General features: G+C 41.5%; 1 protein-coding gene across 2 annotated transcripts in view; it reads right to left on the reverse strand.

Moving 5' to 3' along the window:
• RAB30 (RAB30, member RAS oncogene family) overlaps positions 1 to 22052 on the reverse strand; it is an 87776-nt gene that overhangs the window by 21742 nt on the left and 43982 nt on the right. For both annotated transcript variants that reach the window (XM_032488754.1, XM_006186682.3), the window contains exon 2: positions 66 to 166. In XM_032488754.1, the coding sequence (XP_032344645.1) occupies positions 66 to 158 (93 nt within the window). In that variant the 5' untranslated portion in view covers positions 159 to 166. The remainder of the gene's footprint in view (positions 1 to 65; positions 167 to 22052) is intronic.

The following is a 22052-nucleotide window of genomic DNA, read 5'->3' on the forward strand; positions in this document are numbered from 1 at the left end:
CTCACCCATCCAATCAGGATCCCCGGACCTCGCAGGCCAGACGGAGAAACCCACCCCGGACTTACCTGAGTGAATCGGCGGACTAGGCACGTCTTCCCCACACCAGCATTGCCGATTAAAACAATTTTAAACAGGAAATCATAATCTTCCATACTCATTTACACAGCTGCAAGGCAAACACAGGCACGAGTGAGAGGGGCCTGGTCAGACCTGCCCGCAGAGCTCAAGCTGCGCCAGCCGGTCTCCTTGGGAACAACGGGTCTGACTCATTTGAGAAGCAATTTAACGCTCCCCTCCGGTGACCCTGCAAGCGAGAGAGGAACACAGGTGTTTGGTCACAGACGGACTTTATTCCTTCCCCGTTACCTCACGCCACAGAGAGTAAAGGACACAGATGCCCTTTCACCTGGTAACCTTTATTCTTCCAAGCAGTCAGGTCGCAGGTCGCTCATGTGATAAGATGTTTTCTTTTAGCATCAAAAGAAGATTATAAATTGACTTGCCGACAAGCTAGGGGCTCAAGGGAGCAGAGTGATGGGGAGCCCATCCAAAACTGAAAGGTGGTTTTTTGGACCCACTGTATGTGCCTCTGGGAAGAAGGGTCAGAGATTGGGAGACTGAACCAAGGGGAAGGAACTAGGGAGGTACCTTCCAGTCTCCTGCAAGCCCTGGGTGGGGTCTTACTACTGGGAGTCACTGCCAATTTCCCTTCTACCACCCCCCTGCTCTGCACCTCCTGTAAGCCCTGCTGATGCTGTGAAACCTCCCAAAGTGCCAGTCTTTTCATTCCCATGGGCTGTGTATACTGCGTTTCCTCTGCATGGGACGCCCTCCTGCCACCCTGTGTCGGGAACTCAGTCCTTTAAGGACCAATGCAAGCATCTCTTTCTCTGAATTTTTCGCTGATCTCCCCCAGATACATTCCTCTGTCCTAAAACTTCATACAAGTATTTGTTCAAATGTCTGCCTCATCCTTGAGGGAGGGGATGATGTCTTCCCACTCTATTTTCCTAGCCCACGGGACAGAGTTACACTTACTAAATATCTACCCCATAGAATTAAATAATTAATTAATGGGCCTGTGGCTTTAGAGTAGGCCGTAGTTTCTCAACAGTGCTAAAAAGAATACTCTCTGCTCTGTTGATTTCAGAGGACGATTGTGAAGAATTCTAAAAAAGAAAAAAACTACACAAAAGATCTTGGGACCCATAAAGCCCTATCCCAGTGAAAACAATTGAGTACTTACTGTAGCGCTGTGCTAATCACTGTAAGAAATACAGAGATGAGACGGTCTCTGCCCTTGAGACCCACACAAGAAAAGTTAAAGAACAATAACAAAGTTAAATACAATTCAAACCAGCAGCAGAGCTCATTTCATAAGGTGAAGAACAAGACAGACGGAGCCTGGAAGAAGAGGAAAAGGACTGATCAGCAAGCCCAAGAGGGGAAAGGGACCTCGGAAGCCAGAGCAGCCTTGGGGTCACTCTTGCCAGGGAGCAGAAGCGGGAAGTGCCGCAGGGCTGCAGGGTGGATGGAGAGCCTGCTGCCCTGAGACCTGTCAAGGAGCCAGGGGAGCAGACTCCCCGTGAGCAAAGGTGATGTCTGTGTGATTCCAGTGATTCTTGGGAAGAGGACTGACAGCCTATAATGGAAAAGAAAATGAAAAGGAATATATATATATATGTAAAATGAATCCTGATGCTCTACACCAGAAATTAACACAACATTATAAATTGAGTTTTTTAAATTAATTAATTAATTAATTAATTAATTAATTAATTAATTAATAAAGAATCTGGGGCCATAAGCAGTCGTTGAACTCACTATATGCCAGACTCTCTACTTGGCACTTTGTGCCTACTTCCACTTGTTTTTACAAGTCTATGAGGCTGGTATTTATTAACATGTTAGCTGTTTTACAGGTGAGTAAATTGAGGGTAGCCCAAAGTCATAAAGCAAAGAGCCAGACTTCAAGTTCAGAAGGTATACCCTGCTATCCAAAGAAGTCCTCCCTGCTACGTGTTCCCACGGTCCCCTCCCCTGCCCTACAATAATACTCACCAAGTTTTACTGTACTTAATCATATATATCTCTCACACTCCATCCCTAAGCACTTCTACCCCACATGCACACACAACTGAGAGGAACGAGGTGTCTGTCCGGTTGAGTCCTGATCCCACACCTCCCTGTCATCATCACTATCATCATCATCACCACCACCACCATTATCATCTCATTCTATATTATTAACTCATTTAGTCCTCATAATATATCTCAGGGGGACACTATTAGCATCCTAACATGGGGATACCGAGGCACAGGAGAAGTTAAATAAGTCATTAAGGTCCCACTTAAAGGTGGGTCCCACTTCACTGGTAGAGCTGAAATTCAAACCCAAATAGCCTGGGTCCAGCTCCCATGTCCCTGAAGCGCTCCCCTATAGCACCTTTCACAATGCCTGGCTCACACTAGGAGCTTCAGAAAGATCCGATGAACCGAATGATGAAGGACAAGGCTCAATAAATGTGATTTCTTTTTTCTCTTCCCCTCTGGCTTCAACTCCCAGACTCTTTCTTACCACACTGTAGTAGTTTAAATAAGAATCAAGTTCAGACTCCGGCTAAAAACCCAGGGATTAAAACTCAATAAAGCTGTTAAAAGTAAAAAGAAAATAGACCTCAGGGCTAGGAAAAAGGAGAACAGGCAGACATGAGGCTCTGTGGGTCATGCACGGGCCACAACTCTGCTTCCTCAGCCAGCTAAAAGAGAACACAGGTTGGAGCTGCTTTCTTTTTCTGTGCTTAGATTGCAACGTATTTATTTCTCTATCTTTAGCAGAGGTCAAAGAAACAAAGCAGAGAACCCAGAGGAGGATGTCTGAAAATAAAGACCAGAGAAACCGGGCTCCTAAGAGAAGGTTAGTGGTGCCCAAGTTATGCATCTTCAGGGAAAGGAGGCAAAGGGTTACTCGGCCAGAATCAGCTCTCAAAGTCAAGTCTTACACGGTTATCAGCAGGAGCCAGCTACAGAATAAAAGGGAAGACCCTTCTCCTTTCTATAAGAAATTAACTTTAATCCTCCATTGAATGTTTCTTTAAATAAACCTCTGGGAGAAAAAGTGTTTGGCCTCTTTAAAAATGCAGACTGCCTGTGGTAAAGGCTGGGCTGTAAACTCCGGGGTTACTGGCTGTGGTTACTGTTCTGTTTCTAATAGAAAACACATTGCTGGATGAATAGCTCACAAGACTGTCTGGAAACTATGCTCTGAGGAAGCCTTTTACTTTGGGACGTAACAGTAACGTAACAGCTCAGGTATCACCAGTCACCACGTGATGAGACAGCATCCCAGGAGGGGGCACCCACTCAGAAGCAGTCAGTTCACACCTCGCCCTACAACTGACAACAAAAGTCACACCTTGTCTGGAGAGCAAGCATATCAGAGATATGCTACTGGCCAAGCACAATCCTAGGAATTTTATATTCTATGCTTGTTGTTAATAACAACAACAACAATAATAACTGACACATAACTCGATGTTTATTATGTGTCAGGTATTCTTCTACATGTATTCACTCATTTAATCCTCATAGCAATCATATGAGGTAGGTACTACTGTTATCACCCTAACTTACAGAAGAGGAGGAAACTGAGGCACAGAGAGGTTGTTCTCAAGTCACACAGCTAGTTAGTCTTAGGACAAGGATTCAAACCCAGATCCATCTGACTCCAAAGCACGGCTCCTTCTGAAATATGATGCTGCTACGCCTTGCCTTGTGGTTGACAGCACTGTTACAACTGTCATGAGGCTTAGTTGACTGGACCCCCAGACCTACTCGAATTGCAGTGTTCTGGAAACTTCCTGCACTGGAAGCAGCCCACCCACACTGAAAGGGCCACTCACTGACTCCAGGTTGCACAAGCACGGCTCTCGCTGTGCCCTCTGAGCCCAGGTCTCTTAGGAGCTGGACCCAGACTCCTCCTGGCAAATCACACCCACAATTCAGTCACCATTCTTTGCTGTGATCAGCACAGGGGAGATAAACAGGAACACTACTCAGATAAACTAGCAAAACCTCAACCATCATAATCACCATGAGAGCTCTAAATAAACAGATATGTACATAAGACTCAAAAAAGGAAGATGAGGAAAAGAAAAAATGAGTTTAAAAAAGGTAAGAAAACAAGATGTAGAGAGAAGCAAGATGGCGGAGTAGAAGGGCGCTCATAGCTCACCCTCTCTCACAAATACACCAAAACTCACATCTACAGACCCACTCAGCTGACCAGAGTACCTGCCGAACTCCGACAGAACATCGCCCTCTTCGAAAGACAAAGATGCCAAAAATCTGGTAGGAGAAAAGGGGGAAAAAAAGAAGAGAAAGCAAAACAGTGCGGGACCGGTCCCGCGGGGAGGGAGCAGGCAAAGGAGGAATAGAGCTCGTTCGCTGAACCTCCCATCTCCAATGGAGAGGGCAGCAGGACGGAGGGGGAGCCTCCGAGGCTCGGATCTGTACAGAGCACCCCTTGACCAAAAGAACCAAGTTAAACGGGCACAAAGGGTCCCTGCAACACCCAGCCCGAGATGCGAGCCGGCAGCTGGGGCCGGGACAGGCTGCCCAAGCCAGGCGGAGGACTGCAGCGGCTGCACTGAGGCAGCCCCGGGGGGACTGCAGGGGGCTGCGCGCCGTGGCTGGGAGGGGATACAGAACAGAACAACCTTGGTCCCCCATAAATTACAGGAAAAAAAAGCAAAGCAACACTGCCGGTGTGCCCTGGGGGGAGGAGCGCTGTAGCCTTTGTCTCCTCAGACCCGCGACACCATTACTGGCGCTTCTCGCTACAAGAGAGGCGGGCGCAGCCATGGCCGCCATCTCCTCCTGTGCACAGTGCTAGCGCAGGGGTGGGGTCAAGACTTGAATCTGCACCTGGGGGCTCTGCAACCTCCTAGGCAGGACTGAGACTTGTTTACAGCTGGAGGCAGATAGGATCTTCCTGCCCTGAAACCTCAGAGAACTCGCACCGCCAAGACAGACAAGGAGCTGAGTTTTGAAACAGAGCAGGGGCGGGGTGGTTCTGTGGTCTTCCCTGAGCCTGCCTACGAAGCACCCGACCCAAGGCTGAGCGGGCAGCCGCACAGAGCAGCGGACGGACCTGCGCCAGCAGAGGGTGGGCGGTCACACACCTTCCTGGCAGGAACGCAGCACCTGATCGAGGTGCTGGGAGGGGGCGTAATCTTCTTGCCGACAGGCACTGGGAGCAGCACAGAGGAGGGCGCCAAGGAAGGGCCTCTGGAAACAGCAAGCTGAGTTCGCGAAACAGGGCAAAGGCAGAAAGACTTCTCGATGAAACCGTTAAGAGTGCACACTCTCCAGGAGAACACATCCTTTTTTTGTTTTAATCTTTTTTATATCTGTTTTATTTTCTATTATCTTTTTAATCTTTACTTTTTAAACAGTTGTATATGTTTACAGTTTTAATCCCTTTTAAACTTTTCTTTTAAAATTTTTTTATTATTATTTTTAAAAATCCACCTCATTTCATTTTTAATTCTCTTGGTTTTGATCTCCTGTTATTGATTATTCACAGGTTTCAAATATTGTTTTTTGATTTTTTTCTCCTTTTTATTAAGGTTTTTAAAAGATGTCTCAACTCAATTGCTATTCTGCTTCAACTTGATCTTCTATTATTGATTATACACTGTTTTCAAATCTTTTTTTCTCCCTTCTTTTAAAATTCTCTTTTATCTGTTGTTAAAATCTGTTCTATTTTCTATTACCTTTTAAAAATTTACTTTTTAAACAATTGTATGTGTCTCCAGTTTTAATCCCTTTAAAATTTTTCTTTTAAAATATTTTTATTTTTATTTTTATTACTTTTAAAAATCCACCTCATTTCATTTTTATTTCTCTTGGTTTTGATCTGTTATTGATTATATACAGGTCTTAAATATTGTTTTCTGATCTTTTCTCCTTTTTTTTTTTTTAAGGTTTTTAAAAGAGGTCTCAAATCAAATTGCTATTCTGCTTCAACTTACTCTTCTATTATTGATTATACACTGTTTTCAAACGTTTTTCTCCTCCATTCTTTTAAAATTCTCTCTTTTTTTTAAGTTTTATTCCTGCATAGGCTTTAGATAGATAAATAAACTCCTTAAGGACCACAATAGATAACTAATACTCCTTAAGCCACAGTGCCAGAGAGATATGAACAATATGAAGAAGGAGAGGAACCACTCCTAGTTAAAAAAGCAAGAGATATCCCCTGAAAGCATGATCAAGGAAATAGACATTGATGGCCTACTAGATCAGGATTTCAAAAAAGGAAGTGATCAAAGTACTGAAGGAACTAAAAGAGATAGTGTTTAGAGATATAAAATATGTCAAGAATGAAATGGAAGCTATAAAGAAGAGCCAAGTAGAACTGGTCAACTCATTGGCTGAGATGAGACCTGATCTAAAGGCTGTACAAAGCATGCTAGATAATGCAGAGGAACGAATAAGTGACCTAGAAGACAGAACAACAGAAAGCACCCAATCAGAACAGCCGAGAGAAAAACAAATAAAAAACAGTGAAAACAATATAAGGGGCCTATGGGATAATATAAAGTGTGCCAATCTACACATAATAGAGGTTCCAGAAGGGGAAGAAAGAACAAAGGGGATTGAAAAGGTATTTGAAGAAATCATGACCGAAAACTTCCCAAATCTAAAGAAGGAATCAGATATCCAAGTACAGGAGACTCAGAGGGTCCCAAACAGACCCACACCAAGACATATCATAATCAAGATGGCCAGAATCAAGGATAAAGAAATGATCCTAAAGGCAGCAAGAGAAAAACAAAGAATGAGTTAGAAGGGAATCCCCGTAAGGCTTTCAGCTGATTTCTCTACACAAACACTACAGGCCAGAAGGGAGTGGCAAGATACATTGAAAGTCCTGAATGAAAAAAAGATGCAGCCTAGGATACTCTATCCAGCAAGGCTATCCTTTAGAATAGAAGGAGAGATAAACAATTTCAGACAACCAAAAACGAAGAGTTTAGCAACATAAAACCCATGCTAAAAGAAATATTGACAGGTCTACTCTAAATAGAAAAGAAGCAGGATGCTACAAAAATGAGAAACTCATAACTGGAAAGGTGATAACTATCATGAATTACAAATAGAATAAACACAAAATTGTAAAAGAAGATATCTAAATCATTAAGAGCGGGAGAGGGAAGCAAGAAAATATAGAGCATTTTTTTTCTTTCTTTTAAATTTTTTGTTCTCGGTAGGATGGGTTTGAGATTACATTACTATCTGTTTAGTATAAATAGTTATAGTAATAGGTTAATAGACTTACAAAAAAGGGTAACCACAAGCCAAAGACTTACAAGTGAGTCACAAAAACTAAATAAAATCCAAGATAATACAAAGGAAAATTACCAAACCACAAAAGGAAGAAGAAAGGAACAAAGAGGAAATATCAAATCAACCGCAAAAATAAGACCAAAATGGCAATAAACACTCACCTATCATTAATTACTGTAAATGTTAATGAACTTAATGCTCCAGTCAAAAGATGTAGAGTGGCAGACTGGATAATAAAGCAAGAACCTTCAATATGCTGCATACAAGAGACCCACTTTAGGGAGAAGGACACATATAGATTGAGAGTGAAAGGATGGAAAAGGATATTCCATGCAAATGGAAAAGCCAAAAAAGCAGGTGTAGCAGTACTGATTTCAGACAAAACAGACTTTAAAGCAAGGGCCATAATGAAAGATAAAGAAGGACATTTTAGACTGATTAAAGGAGTAATACAAGATAAGGATATTACAATCATTAATATATATGCACCCAACATAGGAGCACCTAAGTACATAAAACAACTACTAACAGAGATAAAGGGGGAAATTGATGGGAATACAATCATTGTCGGAGATTTTAACAGTGCATTAACATCACTAGACAGATCTTCCAGACAAAAAATAAATAAGGCAACAGAGAAATTAAATGATACAACAGAAAAATGAGATTTGGTGGATATTTTCAGAGCATTACACCCCCCAAAATTTGGATACACATTCTTTTCAAGTGCACATGGAACATTTTCTAGGATTGATAATGTACTTGGGCACAAAAGAAAGCCTCAACAATTATAAGAAGATAGAAATTATCCCAAGCATCTTTACTGACCACAATGCCATGAAGCTAGAAATCAACTACAGAGAAACAAAGGAGAAAAAAAGGAAACACGGAGATTAAACAACATGCTATTAAAAAACCAATGGGTCAATGATGAAATCAAAGTTGAAATTTAAAAATACCTTGAGACAAATGAAAATGAAAACACAACCACACAAAACTTACGGGACGCAGCAAAGGCAGTGCTAAGAGGGAAGTTTATAGTGATACAGGCCTTCCTCAAAAAAGAACAATCTCAAATAAACACTGTAACCTACCAGCTAAAAGAACTAGAAAAAGAAGAGCAAAAACACCCAAAAGTCAGCAAAAGGAAGGAAATAATAAAGATCAAGGAGGAAATAAATAAAATAGAGATTAAAAAAACAATAGAAAAAATCAATCAAATCAAAAGCTGGTTTTTTGAAAGAGTAAAGAAAATCAACAAACCTCTGGCCAAACTCACAAAGAAGAAAAAAGAGAGAGCACAAATAAGCAAAATAAGAAAGGAAAATGGAGAAATTAAAACAAATAACATAGAAATACAAAATATCATATGAGAATATTATGAAAAACTATATGCAACCAAACTGGATAACCTAGAGGAGATGGACAAGTTTCTGGAAACATACAGTCCACCAAGACAGAATCAAGAAGAAACTGACCACTTGAACAAACTGATCACTAGAAATGAAATTGAATTAGCAATAAAAAACCTCCCTACAAATAAAAGTCCAGGACCAGACGGCTTCACTGGGGAATTCTACCAAACATACAAAGAAGAACTCATACCAGTCCTTCTCAAACTCTTCCAGAAGACTGAAAAAGAGGGAATACTCCCAAACTCATTCTATGAAGCCACCATCACCCTGATACAAAACCAGTCAAAGATACCACCAAAACAGAGAATTATAGCCCAATATCACTGATGAACATAGATGCAAAAATCCTTACCAAAATACAAGCAAATAGAATCCAACAGCACATAAAAAAGATTATACATCATGATCAAGTGGGGTTCATCCCAGGGACACAAGGATGGTTCAACATATGCAAATCAATCAAGGTAATATATCACATCAACAAGAGAAAGGACAAAAACCACATGATCATCTCAATCGATGCAGAAAAAGCATTTGATAAAATTCAACACTCATTTATGATAAAAACTCTCACCAAAGTGGGTATAGAGGGAACATATCTCAACATAATAAAAGCTATATATGACAAACCTACAGCCAGCATAGTACTCAATGGTGAAAAACTCAAAAGCTTCCCACTAAAATCTGGGACAAGACAAGGCTGCCCACTATCACCATTCCTATTCAACATAGTCTTGGAAGTCCTAACCACAGCAATCAGGCAAGAGAGAGAGAAATAAAAGGGATCCTAAACTTGGAAAAGAAGAGGTAAAAGTGTACACTATATGCAGATGACATGATACTATATATAGAAAACCCTAAAAGGTCCACACAGAAACCTACTAGAGATGATCAAAGATTTCAGCAAAATAGCAGGTTACAAGATAATGTTCAAAAATCAGTTGCATTTCTTTACACTAACGATGAAATCAACAGAAAAAGAAAGTAAAGAAACAATCCCCTTTAAAACAGCACCCAAAGTAATAAAATACCTAGGAATAAATCTAACCAAGGAGGTGAAAGACATACATGGAAAACTATAAAACACTGATTAAGGAAATTAAAGAAGACTTAAAAATATGGAAAGATATCCCATGCTCCTGGATTGGAAGAATCAATATTGTTAAAATAGTCATACTGCCCAAGGCAATCTACAGATTTAATGCAATCCCTATCAAATTACTCAGGACATATTTCACAAAACTAGAACAAATCATAATAAAATTTATATGGAACCACAGAAGACCAAGAATTGCCAAAGCATTTCTGAAGGAAAAAAAAAGGGCTGGAGGAATAACTTCAGACTTCAGACAATACTATAGAGCTACAGTCATCAAGACAGCATGGTATTGGTACAAAAACAGACATATAGACCAATGGAACAGAATAGAGAGCCCAGAAATGAACCCACAAAATTTTGGTCAACTAATCTTTGACAAAGGAGGCAAGAATATACAGTGGAATAAAGACAGTCTCTTCAGCAAATGGTGTTGGGAAAACTGGACAGCAGCATGTAAAGCAATGAAGCTAGAACACTCCCTTACACCAGACACAAAAATCAACTCAAAATGGATCAAAGACTTAAACATAAGACAAGATACAATAAACCTCCTAGAAGAAAATATAGGCAAAACATTATCTGACATACATCTCAAAAATGCTCTCTTAGGGCAGTCTATCCAAGCAATAGAAATAAAAGCAAGAATAAACAAATGGGACCTAATTAAACTTACAAGCTTCTGCACAGCAAAGGAAACCATAAGTAAAACAAAATGACAACCTACAGAATGGGAGAAAATATTTGCAAAAGATGAAAGTGACAAGGGCTTGATCTCCAGAATATAGAAACAGCTCACATGACTTAATAAGAAAAAAACAACCCAATCCAAAAATGGGCAGAAGACCTAAACAAGCAATTCTCCAAGGAAGAAATACAAATGATCAATAGGCACGTGAAAAAATGCTCAATATCACTAATTATCAGAGAAATGCAAATCAAAACTACAATGAGGTATCACCTCACACCAGTCAGAATGGCCGTCATTAAAAAATCCACAAATGACAAATGCTGGAGAGGCTGTGGAGAAAGGAGAACCCTCCTACACTGCTGGTGGGAATGCAGTTTGGTGCAGCCACTATGAAAAACAGTGTGGAGATTCCTCAAAAGACTAGGAATAGACTTACCATGTGACCCAGGAATCCCACTCCTGGGCTTGTATCCAGAAGGAACCCTACTTCAGGATGACACCTGCACGCCAATGTTCATAGCAGCACTATTTACAATAGCCAAAAATGGAAACAGCCTAAATGTCCATCAACAGGTGACTGGATAAAGAAGATGTGGTATATTTATACAATGGAATACTACTCAGCCATAAAAACTGACAACATAATGCCATTTGCAGCAACATGGATGCTCCTGGAGAATGTCATTCTAAGTGAAGTAAGCCAGAAAGAGAAAGAAAAATACCATATGAGATCGCTCATATGTGGAATCTAAAAAACAAAAACAAACAAACAAACAAAAACAAAGCATAAATACAGGACAGAAATAGACTCATAGACAGAGAATACAGACTTGTGGTTGCCAGGGGGGGTGGAGGGTGGGAAGGGATAGACTGGGATTTCAAAATTGTAGAATAGATAAACAAGATTACACTGTATACACAGGGAAATATACACAAAACGTTATGGTAGCTCACAGAGAAAAAATGTGACAATGAGTGTGTATATGTCCATGAATGACTGAAAAATTGTGCTGAACACTGGAATTTGACACAACATTGTAAAATGATTATAAATCAATAAAAAATGTTAGAAAATAAATAAAAAAGAAAAGAAAAGAAAACAAGATGTACTATGAAAAGCTTAAAAAGAAAATAACATTCTAAGCCATGTGATTTTGGTAACATAAACCATTTATCAAAGTGACATTTTTAAAAAAAAACAAAACAAACTGTATTCACTGCTGTACATCAGAACATTTTTCCCATTGTCCTTTTCAGCTCAGTGTAACAGATAAAGTCAAGGCTTCCAGTGAACACAGGGCCAGATCCCTGCCCTGCCTTCTGACCCCCAGCATCTGCCCAAGAAAATGATATTCCGGGACTTCTTTTTGTTCAAGGACCGTGTGCCTCGTTCAGGTACATTTTCCCTTCAAGGTCTCAACCCTGATCTGTAATGTGAGGAGGTTGGGTGAAGAGGTGCCACCCTCCCCAGGATAGGCCCCGCCCAGGATGGCCCCCCCAGGATGGCACGTGCTGCTGTTTTCCAACCCGAAGAGGCAGCCTGAGTACTGTAAGGAAACCAAGAGATTTCGGTCTGCCAAAGAGCTATGTAAAGTTTCCTCATCCATAAAATGGGGATAATATTAGAAGCAATAACACTGAGTTGCTTGAGAGGCAAATCAGGTAATGTATGGGAAAATGACCCTTTTAAAAATATAAATATCAAATGTTTTCTTTTACCCTAACCCTTCTGACAAGAGTCATATATACTAATTGCAGAACATACAGCCAAACAAAATGGAAAGAAAATCACCTAGGGAAATCTCTTGCCCTAACCATACCCTCTCCTGGGGATAATTATAGTTAATATTTTGGTATACATCCTTCTAGTTTTATATATATATTCTCACACCTATGTGGTTTTTTGTTTTTTTTTTTTAGTTTATGGATTGTAAAACAAAAACAGAATCATAATATTATACAAAGGTTTTTGTTTGTTTTGTTTTGTCTTGTTTTCTATAGAGTGGCATTTTCCCAAAACCGAGAATCAGAATTCACGGTCTACAAACAGAACCAGCTACCAGGACTGTCAGCATTCATGTAACGTTTGCTATTATGACCCTAAACACTCAAGAAGGAGAAGGCGGAGGCTAGTAACATAACTTTGAGAAACACTAAATACTATAACTAATAGTATAGTCGGAGATTTAAAAGGTTCTAAAAATTCCCATAATGAAGAAAACTGGCTAACTGTTTAATCCAGGACTTACCAAACATGATTTTAGCTGAGAACTCTTTTCTTATATTAACACCTTTTAACATCCCTTGCTACTAGGGTTCCATGACACATTAGTGTGGTAAATGCTATTTTACAGCATTTGAATGGCTGGGGGGAGGGGGGGGAGGAAGGAAGGAAGGAGAGAAGGAGGGAAGGAAGGAAAGGGACATAGTTAAATTTCCATTTCAGATAGCAACAAATAAATTTTAATATGTTTGTTCCAAATATTACATGGGACATATGAATAATTTTTTGGTATATAATATGACCCAAATATTTCATGGGTCATACTTACTAAAAAATTGTTCGTTGTTTATCTGAAATTCAAATTTAACTGGGCATCCTATATTTTGTCTGACAGCCTCTACCCAGGGAAAATTTGACCCATCAGGTCTGGTAGAAACAGAGGCCTTAAGCACAACCCCAGTTTCCCTAGAAGCTGTGGAGGGAGATGGGCAAGGCATGAGAAAGAAGATATGAGCCTGATAAATCCAAAACAACCAAAAGAGGAATAAAAAAGAGCAGTAAGAGGGGAGAGTATAGCTCAGTGGTAGGATGCCTGCTTAGCATGCACAAGGTCCTGGACTCAATCCCCAGTACCTCCACTAAAAAAATAAATGAATGAATAAATAGACAAACAAATAAATAAACAAACCTAATTACTATCCCCAAAAAGAAAAAAAAGATGTTTAACTAAAAAATAACCAAAAAAAAGTTTTTTAAAAAAAGGCAACAAGTAACACAGAAGAAGGCATTGCTGAGCTGTGGTTCTTTAGAATCTGGGCCAGACTCCAGAGACCAGGTTCAGACTGGTACACAGGGCACAGAAGGTGAGTCTCTCCCTCCTGGACAACCTGGGGCATCGTGGACTCCAAGTACATCTCCACATGCACCCTGCCTGATGGAGAGGGCTGTGCTCTACACATCCATTGCTCCTATTGTCTGTCCTTAAAGACAAGGACCATGCTTCAGACACTCGTGTCTGCATGCTCTACTGCTGTGTTCAAGAAGTATACATTGAATTGGAAACATTTGATCCGTCTTTTGCTTTAACAAGGTTCTGTCTCAGGAAGCTCATTATTGCTTAATCACCAGAAGGCAATTACTAAACATTACTATAATCAACTGCTGCAAGCTCACTTGCTTTACATCAGCTGCTAATTTCATGTTATTGCAAGTTAATTATTCTCCTTGGCCAGGGATGGCAAAGACCCACCTGTGCCATGACTGCTTCTTGTTCATCGGGCCATAATCCCCAGGATTTTCATCTGTTTACCAAATGCTTTCACAGACGTGATCTAATCTGGACCTGCCAACAATCTCATGAACTGGTTCTCATCATTCATTATGCAGGTGAGGAAACCAAGGGTTTAGGTGATGAAGTGATTCACCCTAAGTCACACACTGGTGAGTTGCAAGGGTGACCTCTGTACCCCAGCCACCTAGAACTTCCCCCATTTGCTGGAACACACTATGTCTTCTCAGGTTCCTGGGTATGTGAGTCATGATTTGAACACTTACTATGTGACAGAATTGTGCTACATATTTTCACATATAATCTTTTTTAATTGAAGTATAGTCAGCTTACAATGATGTGTCAATTTCTGGTGTACAGCCTTTTTCAGTCATACATATACATACATGTGTATTTCCATATACAATCTTATTTAACCTTTCAACAGCCTCATTAGGTAGGCATTGTTATTATTATTCCTATTATACAGATAAGGAAATTGAGGTTCAGAGAGGTTAACTTTTTTGTTCAAAATTACATAGCTAATGAGTAAATGTGCCAGGATTCAAAATTCATTTCTTTTCTGTGAAAAAATTAAGTTGGAACTCTGTCATTCCTTATACGAAAATAAATTCCAGATGGATTAAAGATTTGGATTTTTAAAAATGAAAACATGAAAGTAATAGAAGAAGGCATGATATACATAAAATCTTAAAGTGTGGAAGGCTTTCTAAGAATTGCTCAAAATCAAAGCCATAAAATAAAGATATTGACCAATTTGACTAATTTTTAAAAATTCCACATGGCAAAACAATAAAGGATGAACTGACTAAAATACTTGAAATGCATATAACTAAGAGCAAATTTCCTTAAATGCATAAAGAGTTCCTACAAATCAGTAAGAAAATTTGAACAACCCAATAGAAAAAAATGGGCAAAGGACATGAGCAGATAGTTTATAGGAAAGGAAATAAAAACTGTACTCATACTTAAAAATAATAATAATCAGCCTCACTCATTAGAGTAAATTCAAACTATAATGAATTTATCATTATAAATTGTAATTTATAATGAAAACTATAATGAATTTGTGATCAGAGGCCATTTTTCATTTCAGATTGGCAACATTCACTCTGTAGTGGACAGAGTATGGTAAAATGGGGCCCTTGTATACTGCTGGTAGGAGGCAAATCGATGCAACCTCTTTGGAGGCAATATTGACTTCAAACTTAAAAGGCTATTATAACCCCTCTGTCTGAGCAATTCCACTTCTAGGAATCTATCCTACACTTATCCTGATACACATGTACAAAGACACATTGGGTAGGAGACCCATTACAACAATGTTTGTAATAGCAAATATGAAAACAGCCTAAGTCCATCAGCAAGAAAACAGTTGTACAGATTACAAAAACTGTACATCAATATCCCATGCAGCCCGCTATGGACATCTGCAAGAAAGAAGCAAAGTGGAAAATGATGTATATAGCATGAAAAGGAGGGCATATAATTATTTATCTGTACATGCATAAAATATCTCCCGAAGGATACAAAAGAAAACTAGCCAACAGTGTTTGCTTCAGGGAGACTTTGTATCCAGCTCTTTGTGGGAAAGAAGACAATCTCCAACTCTTAACAAATTACACTCTGCCCTTCCGTTCAGTCTATTATAAAGCTTTCTCGAAAGGCCAGGTAGTTGTCGCAATACAGTGAGAGGGGCCCTTAAAAAACAAAAATCTGTTTGGAGTGCTGTGTTTCTTTTTTTCTTTCTTTTTGTCACTCCAGCCGCACCCCTTCCTGTGACAGAGACCCAGGAAGGAATGTCCCACCCAGGCTAAGAACTTTCTTTTCCCAGTTCATCTTGTGTATTAAACCATGTCTCCGCCCAGCCAGTCCTTACGTGGTGGACTCATTCTCTCACACCAACCTCCCTCAAAGCCAAGTAACCACTGTGTGACAACCAAAACCAATGGACAGAACAATAGTTTATTTGTGTCACTAATAAAAACAAAACTCTCACCCATGTGTATCATGGATTACTGCTCAGAAATTACTCTCACCGCACTCTGACACAGAATCTTCCAGAAATGACATTTGAAATTAGGAGAGTGACTGGCCTCAGGCCACACAGCATGCAAGCAGCAGCGTCAGAAGAGCACAGGTGGGAATATAGATCCCTCCTGGGCAAGGCCAGGGGCAGAACCACCTCATGGGGGGCTGGTGTGGACCCACAGAGGGGAAGGAGGTCAAAAGTAGCCCTTGGGAATATTTTTTTAAATGTGCAAAAAATAAAAATAAAAAATAAAGCAGGCCCAAGATCTCCATGATATTACTTTCAAAAAGCAAGACAGTAACATTTTGGTCTCTTATTCTTTGTACGTACTGGCTTTTGTATTCTCCTATTTCCTCGAAATACAAAATGGATTTGGGGATACTGGACATACAAGGAAGATGAAATGGAATCCATGGAGCAGCATTTCATCAACAGCAACGAAAGCAAAGGTCTGAATTCTCTTGCTGAAGTTAGTAATGCTCTTTCACCTCCCGCCGTGAGCAGGCGTCACTGCGCTGAGCCCGGGTTTGTTTTCCCACAGAGACGTGAGAGGAGGGGGGAAGGCCACTGTGTGGGACCCACTTGGGCCCCCGTTCAGTTCACTCTCCCGGCAGAGCTCATTTGTTTGGTACCACAGCACTGGAGCGCAGGTGCCTGACAGTCTTGGATGCACTTGTAAGAACCGGCACCTTGTTTCCTAGGGGAAAAGAAAGATACCCTTCCCACTCATTAATCCCCTTCCAAGATGGGGAGCCCCTGTCTGCAAAACATGTTTGTTGAACGGATCTAAAAAAGGCCTTCCCAGCCCCAAATGGCTGTTTCCTCTTCTGCACAGGCTCCCTCTGTTGTCCTCCTCCAACAATAAACAATACCCCCCGCAAAGAGCTCAAGGGAGGCAGGGCAGGTTGGTCCTGCCGGTTGCGATTCTCTAAATCGGGGGCTGTGTCTAATCTTTCCTCTGCAGAAGCTTCCCCGCGCCTGTTAGGCTGGGCCGGAAGGGCCTCGTTATCAGCATCTGTAGCTCCTCCCTGAGGCTGAGCACACAGTGTGGCCCAGCCAGAGGTCAGGGCTGCAGGCCGGGGCGCTTCCCTCCGCCCCAGGGACCCAAGGCAGACCAAGGACAGAGGCTATAGCCCCTTCCCTGTCACTCCAGGCTGGACCCTGCCCTCAGCTGCTTAAAGAGATTCCCTCCTCACGGACAACAGGAGGAAAAGGAGAAGAGAAGCAAGTGTCTACATGCTCCAGGACTCAAATGGATGAGGAGAAAATGTAGCAATTGTCCCAAGTTTCTCTCCGAAGGCTGTGCCTGGTCCCGTGTCACTCGGGAGAATGACCACGTGTCTAGAGCCTAGTACTTTCTACATACCAGCCCATTTCATCCTCAAAACATCCTGATTGGGTGAGATTTCTTAGTTACCATTACTATCAATAAGCTTTCACATCTACAGAGCACCTCAAGTTTGCTAAGTGCTGTCCAGTAAATTATCTTATTTGCATCCTGGCAAATTCCTCTATGGAAGATAGGGTAGAAATTCCCCCTCAACACTTCCTCCAACACACACACCACAGGCACACAGCATGCCATAAGCCATTTGGCGCCAAGGCCTGCAGAGGTGCTGTCAGACTAGACAGCTGGAATTCCTTCTCTGCAACAGCTTTGTCTCTGCCGCAGCACCCTGGCCCAGGCCCTGTCACCTCTCCCCCAGTCAGTCTACCACACACTTTTAACCAGGTGAAGTGGAAATAGCAATCTCAAGTCTTCAATATTTATCAAAAGCCTTAATAACCCCCATACTCTTTGATCTAGCAATTCTGCTCCTGAGAATTTCCCTGAGGAAGGATTTCCAAGGTGCACACAAAGATTTATTCACAAGGAAGTTCATTCCAGTATTACTTAGAATTGACCCCCAAAATGGAAGGAGTAAAACCTCTATCCAACAGTGGAGAAGTGGTTACACTTTGAGCCACAGGATAGTAATGTTATGAAATACATACTTGGAAGAAAACACATTTTTAAAATGCTCACCTCTGGGTGGTGGGATTATAGATACCTTATTTTCTTCTTTATATACTTTTACCTTTTCTAAATTTTCTTCCATAAACATGACTTACTTAGAAACAATACACTATTAAAATATAAGGACTCAGTACTGGTGAGGGAAACATGGAACAGGTAGACACATACCCAGCTAGTGACCATCCACATTCAATCGGCTCTTCTAGGAAGTAGGATCTTACTAGGTACAAACCAAAAGCCATAAAAGAGTTCAAATCTTTCTGGCTGGGAGCTCCCTACTGGGAATTCACTTTAAGGAAAGAACTGAACAAACTCAAAATGCAAAAGGAACAAAAATGCTCATTACATTTTATTTAAAAGAATGGGAAACAATCCAAAGGTCCAATATGTAAAACCAACACCCTGGAATGCAGGGCAGCCATTAGAAATGCCAGTTATGAAAACTATGCAGAAATATGAAATAATGTTGCAAATACGCTGTAAAATTAAAAGAATACACAAAGCTGCATTTGTTAGGACTGCAGCTATACAAAATAAGTATGTATGTGAATAGGGGCATTGGAAAAGCAAGAACATATATCGTGTTTGGATTATGAGATCACAGGGCACTTTTTGTTTTTTAAGTTTTATCCTCACCCCCGCTTTGTTTCTTTCCTTTGTGTGTGTGTGTGTGTGTGTGTGTGTGTGTGTGTGTGTGTGTGTGGTTTTGGGTTTGGTTTTGTTTTTGTTTTTTTGGTCTTTTCTTCACACCACAACCCCCTCTTTTCTTAAGTTTTTAACAGAGGTCTCTGTACTACAGACACATTTTTTTCAAATTTAGGAAACATAGAAAAGGGTAAAATAAATGACCAAAAGGAACACAAGCACTGTCAGCATTTTGATGTGTTCTTCCCCATCTCTTTTACCAATGCACTGGGTGATCTGGTTTTGTTTTGATCACTGTGATCATGTCAACATTTTCTTGAAAGTAGTTACAAAATCATTTCCATTTTTAAAAATGTAACATAAGATCTGTGTGAACATACAGTGATGGGTTTTTTCAAGTGCCATCAAGAGAACTGACCTGCTACAACGTGTCTGTGAGCGAAAAACAGAAATATTGCACCATTGTGACAAAGTAGATGGAATGATCAGAGTTCCTGCAGAAGGCTCTGAGGCCTATTTCAGTAGCTATAATCCGGAGCACAGGATGCTGTGTTACTAAAGCTGATGTGGTTGGAAATTAGAAGGAATTTTATCAGACTTGGAAAAAATATACATATAACGATGTCATAAGTTTTCAGATTAGAAAAAAGCTTGAAGGGAACAAATTCAATCGGTCATTAGATCCAGAATATGTGACCTCCTGGACACCTTTCACGTGCTTATTCTCCTGTCCAACCACCCTAGCCTTCAAGGGGGCCAGCTGCCCTCTCCTGGCTGTTCTGACTTCCCACCTCCCTCCTGTTTCCCTGCTTGCAAACATTCTTTCCTCCACCCACAATCATCACACACAGGCCTGACGCCCACCCAACCCTGGACCCCTTCAGGGAGAGGACAGGGCGGATCACTGTCTAAGCAGTGCTGGGCTCCGCGGCTCAGTGGGTGGGTGGGGGCCCTAGAGGGAGTTGAGGGGAGGCCGAGACTGCTGTCAACCCCGGAGGGACTTGGTTTCTGCAGGCATGTGAGTGCTTTGGGGCTTTTCAAAAACGGGCCCCTCAATACAAGCGGACTCTGTCTCTCTTGCACGTGTGTCTAGCAAAGCCTCCGCCCTCTGCTGCAAGACGGGGGGCAAGCTGGGGGCAGGCAGCCTGAGGTGGGAGAGGCCACCGCTGACACAGCCAACCTCGGTCAGATACTCCCCACTCCAAGGGAAATTGTCACGCTGCGTTCTCTGCCTTAGAGGCTGTTAGAAACTAACCTCTGAACAAGATGCAATGTGACTCCACCACAACACTGCCAAAGTCCTAATCAGACTACATCATTCCCACGCCTCAGTCTCCCGGGGGCTCCCGGCCGCAAGTCCTCTGTGAGCCGAGGGACAGGGCCCTGGTGAAGGGCGCGCACTCCGGAGCCAGGCTGCCTGAGTCTGAGTTCCGCCTCTGCCCTTTACAAGTTGGGTGACCTCGGGCAGGTTCCCTGTCCTCTTGGTGCCCACGTTTCTTTATTTGTAAGTAGAGATAACAGCATTGCCTACCTCAGATGGTGGCCATGTGGATTAAAGGAATTAATATAACAAAGCACAAAGGAGACAGTCTGGCAGATAGGAAATGCTCGGTATTAGGGTTTGCTCCTGTTACTGTCATGGTTAGAGAAATCTCAAATTCCCCGGCAGGGCCTGCAGAGCACCCCTGAGCCAACCCCCGCGCATCTCTCTGCCTTCGCTTCCTGTGATCTTTGCATGACCACCGCCACTCAGATCACATGGCTGTGCCAAGCTCCCAGGATGCAGACCCCAAGGCAGGTTCGTCCCTCCACATCTTCACTCACATGGTGCCTTTCTCTCCTTGGTGCAACTACAGATCTCTGAAACCTTCCTCCCCTCCCCGCTGTGAATTAGCTGCTCCCCTCTTTACGCCTCCACTACTCTCTACGGGGACTCTCTTCATTGACACTTCATTATCCTCATTGGTTTAGGTATCTTGTTTCCCCCACTAGACCCTAAGGACACAGGCCCCTATGAATTCCTCCTGTTTGTATCCCCATTGCCTAAATAAATACCTGTTAAATAAATACGAAAGAAATATTGATCAGCATGTGCAAAAGCTAGGAATACTTTTCAGAGAACCTTAAACACCAGGATGAGGAAATCAAACTCCAAAACACACTGATTCTAAGGAGAGTTCACTGGCAAAGATCATACAACCAAAGAGAAGAAGAAAATGATAATTTCCCAGGAGAAAGCCAAACCTTATTACAATGCAGTGTCTCTGTGGGGCAGGGGGGGAGCCGAAGTGACATTAATAACAGTTCAAAACTAGCTGATGTGGACTATTCACTGAATAGGACTTTTAAAGCTTCTTCTTTAGAAGCTGATTGGAAGACCTTTCCTCTTGTCCAGAGTGCAGGTTATTTCAATACAAAATACTACAGGGGACCCAGACTGCAAGGGGAAAAAAAAAGAGAATTAATCTTTGTTGAATGTCTATGATGAGTCAGATACTTAAAAAATAATATAATTTCTATTTATGAAACATAGTGTGCTAGATACAGAATTACTCACTTTAGGTGCATTATCAAGTTTAATAATGCAAGTCCTCAACAACTCTGAGACAGAAATACTAGCCCCTGGATTCTACAGATGAGAAAAACACATTCACTCATACATTTGTAGTGAGCATTTACCACGTGCAAGTCACTGACCCAGGCGCAGAGGATACAGTGATGACCAGGCAGATAAATTCCCCCTTCATAGAGCACACATTCCAGTTGGGCAGAGAAGAGAGCGATGGATGAATGGGGAAATGAGCATATGCATAAATAAACGAGGAAAAGATCAGATAGTGGCAAGTGCCAGTAGAGAATAAAAATAAAAGGGACAGTGGCTAGACAGCAATTTTAGAGTGTGTTGTCAGAGGCCTCTCTGAGGTGGCTCTATTTGAGTTGAGATTTGAATAAGAAAGAGCCAAGCACATGAAGACTGGAAGAATAACATGTGGGGCTGAAGGAATACCTAGTGAAAAGGGCCCTAAAGCAAGAATGGACTTGGCATATTCAAGGAACCCAAAATAGAACAACGAGGCTGGATGTATGGTCAGTGGGAAGAGAGCTGAGAGACAGGCATGGGGCAGGTCCCACAGAGCTGGGTCAGCCCAGATGAGGAGTTTGGATTTCATTCTGAGTGCAACAGGAGGCCACCTGGAGGGGGAGGTCAGAATGTGACATAAACCAATTAACATTTTTCAAAGATTTCTCTGGTCCCTGTAATGGAGGGTATTGTGGCACAGACACAAGTCA

The sequence above is a fragment of the Camelus ferus genome, chromosome 10 (genome assembly GCF_009834535.1).
Source record: "Camelus ferus isolate YT-003-E chromosome 10, BCGSAC_Cfer_1.0, whole genome shotgun sequence".
Classification (NCBI taxonomy): Eukaryota; Metazoa; Chordata; class Mammalia; order Artiodactyla; family Camelidae; genus Camelus; species Camelus ferus.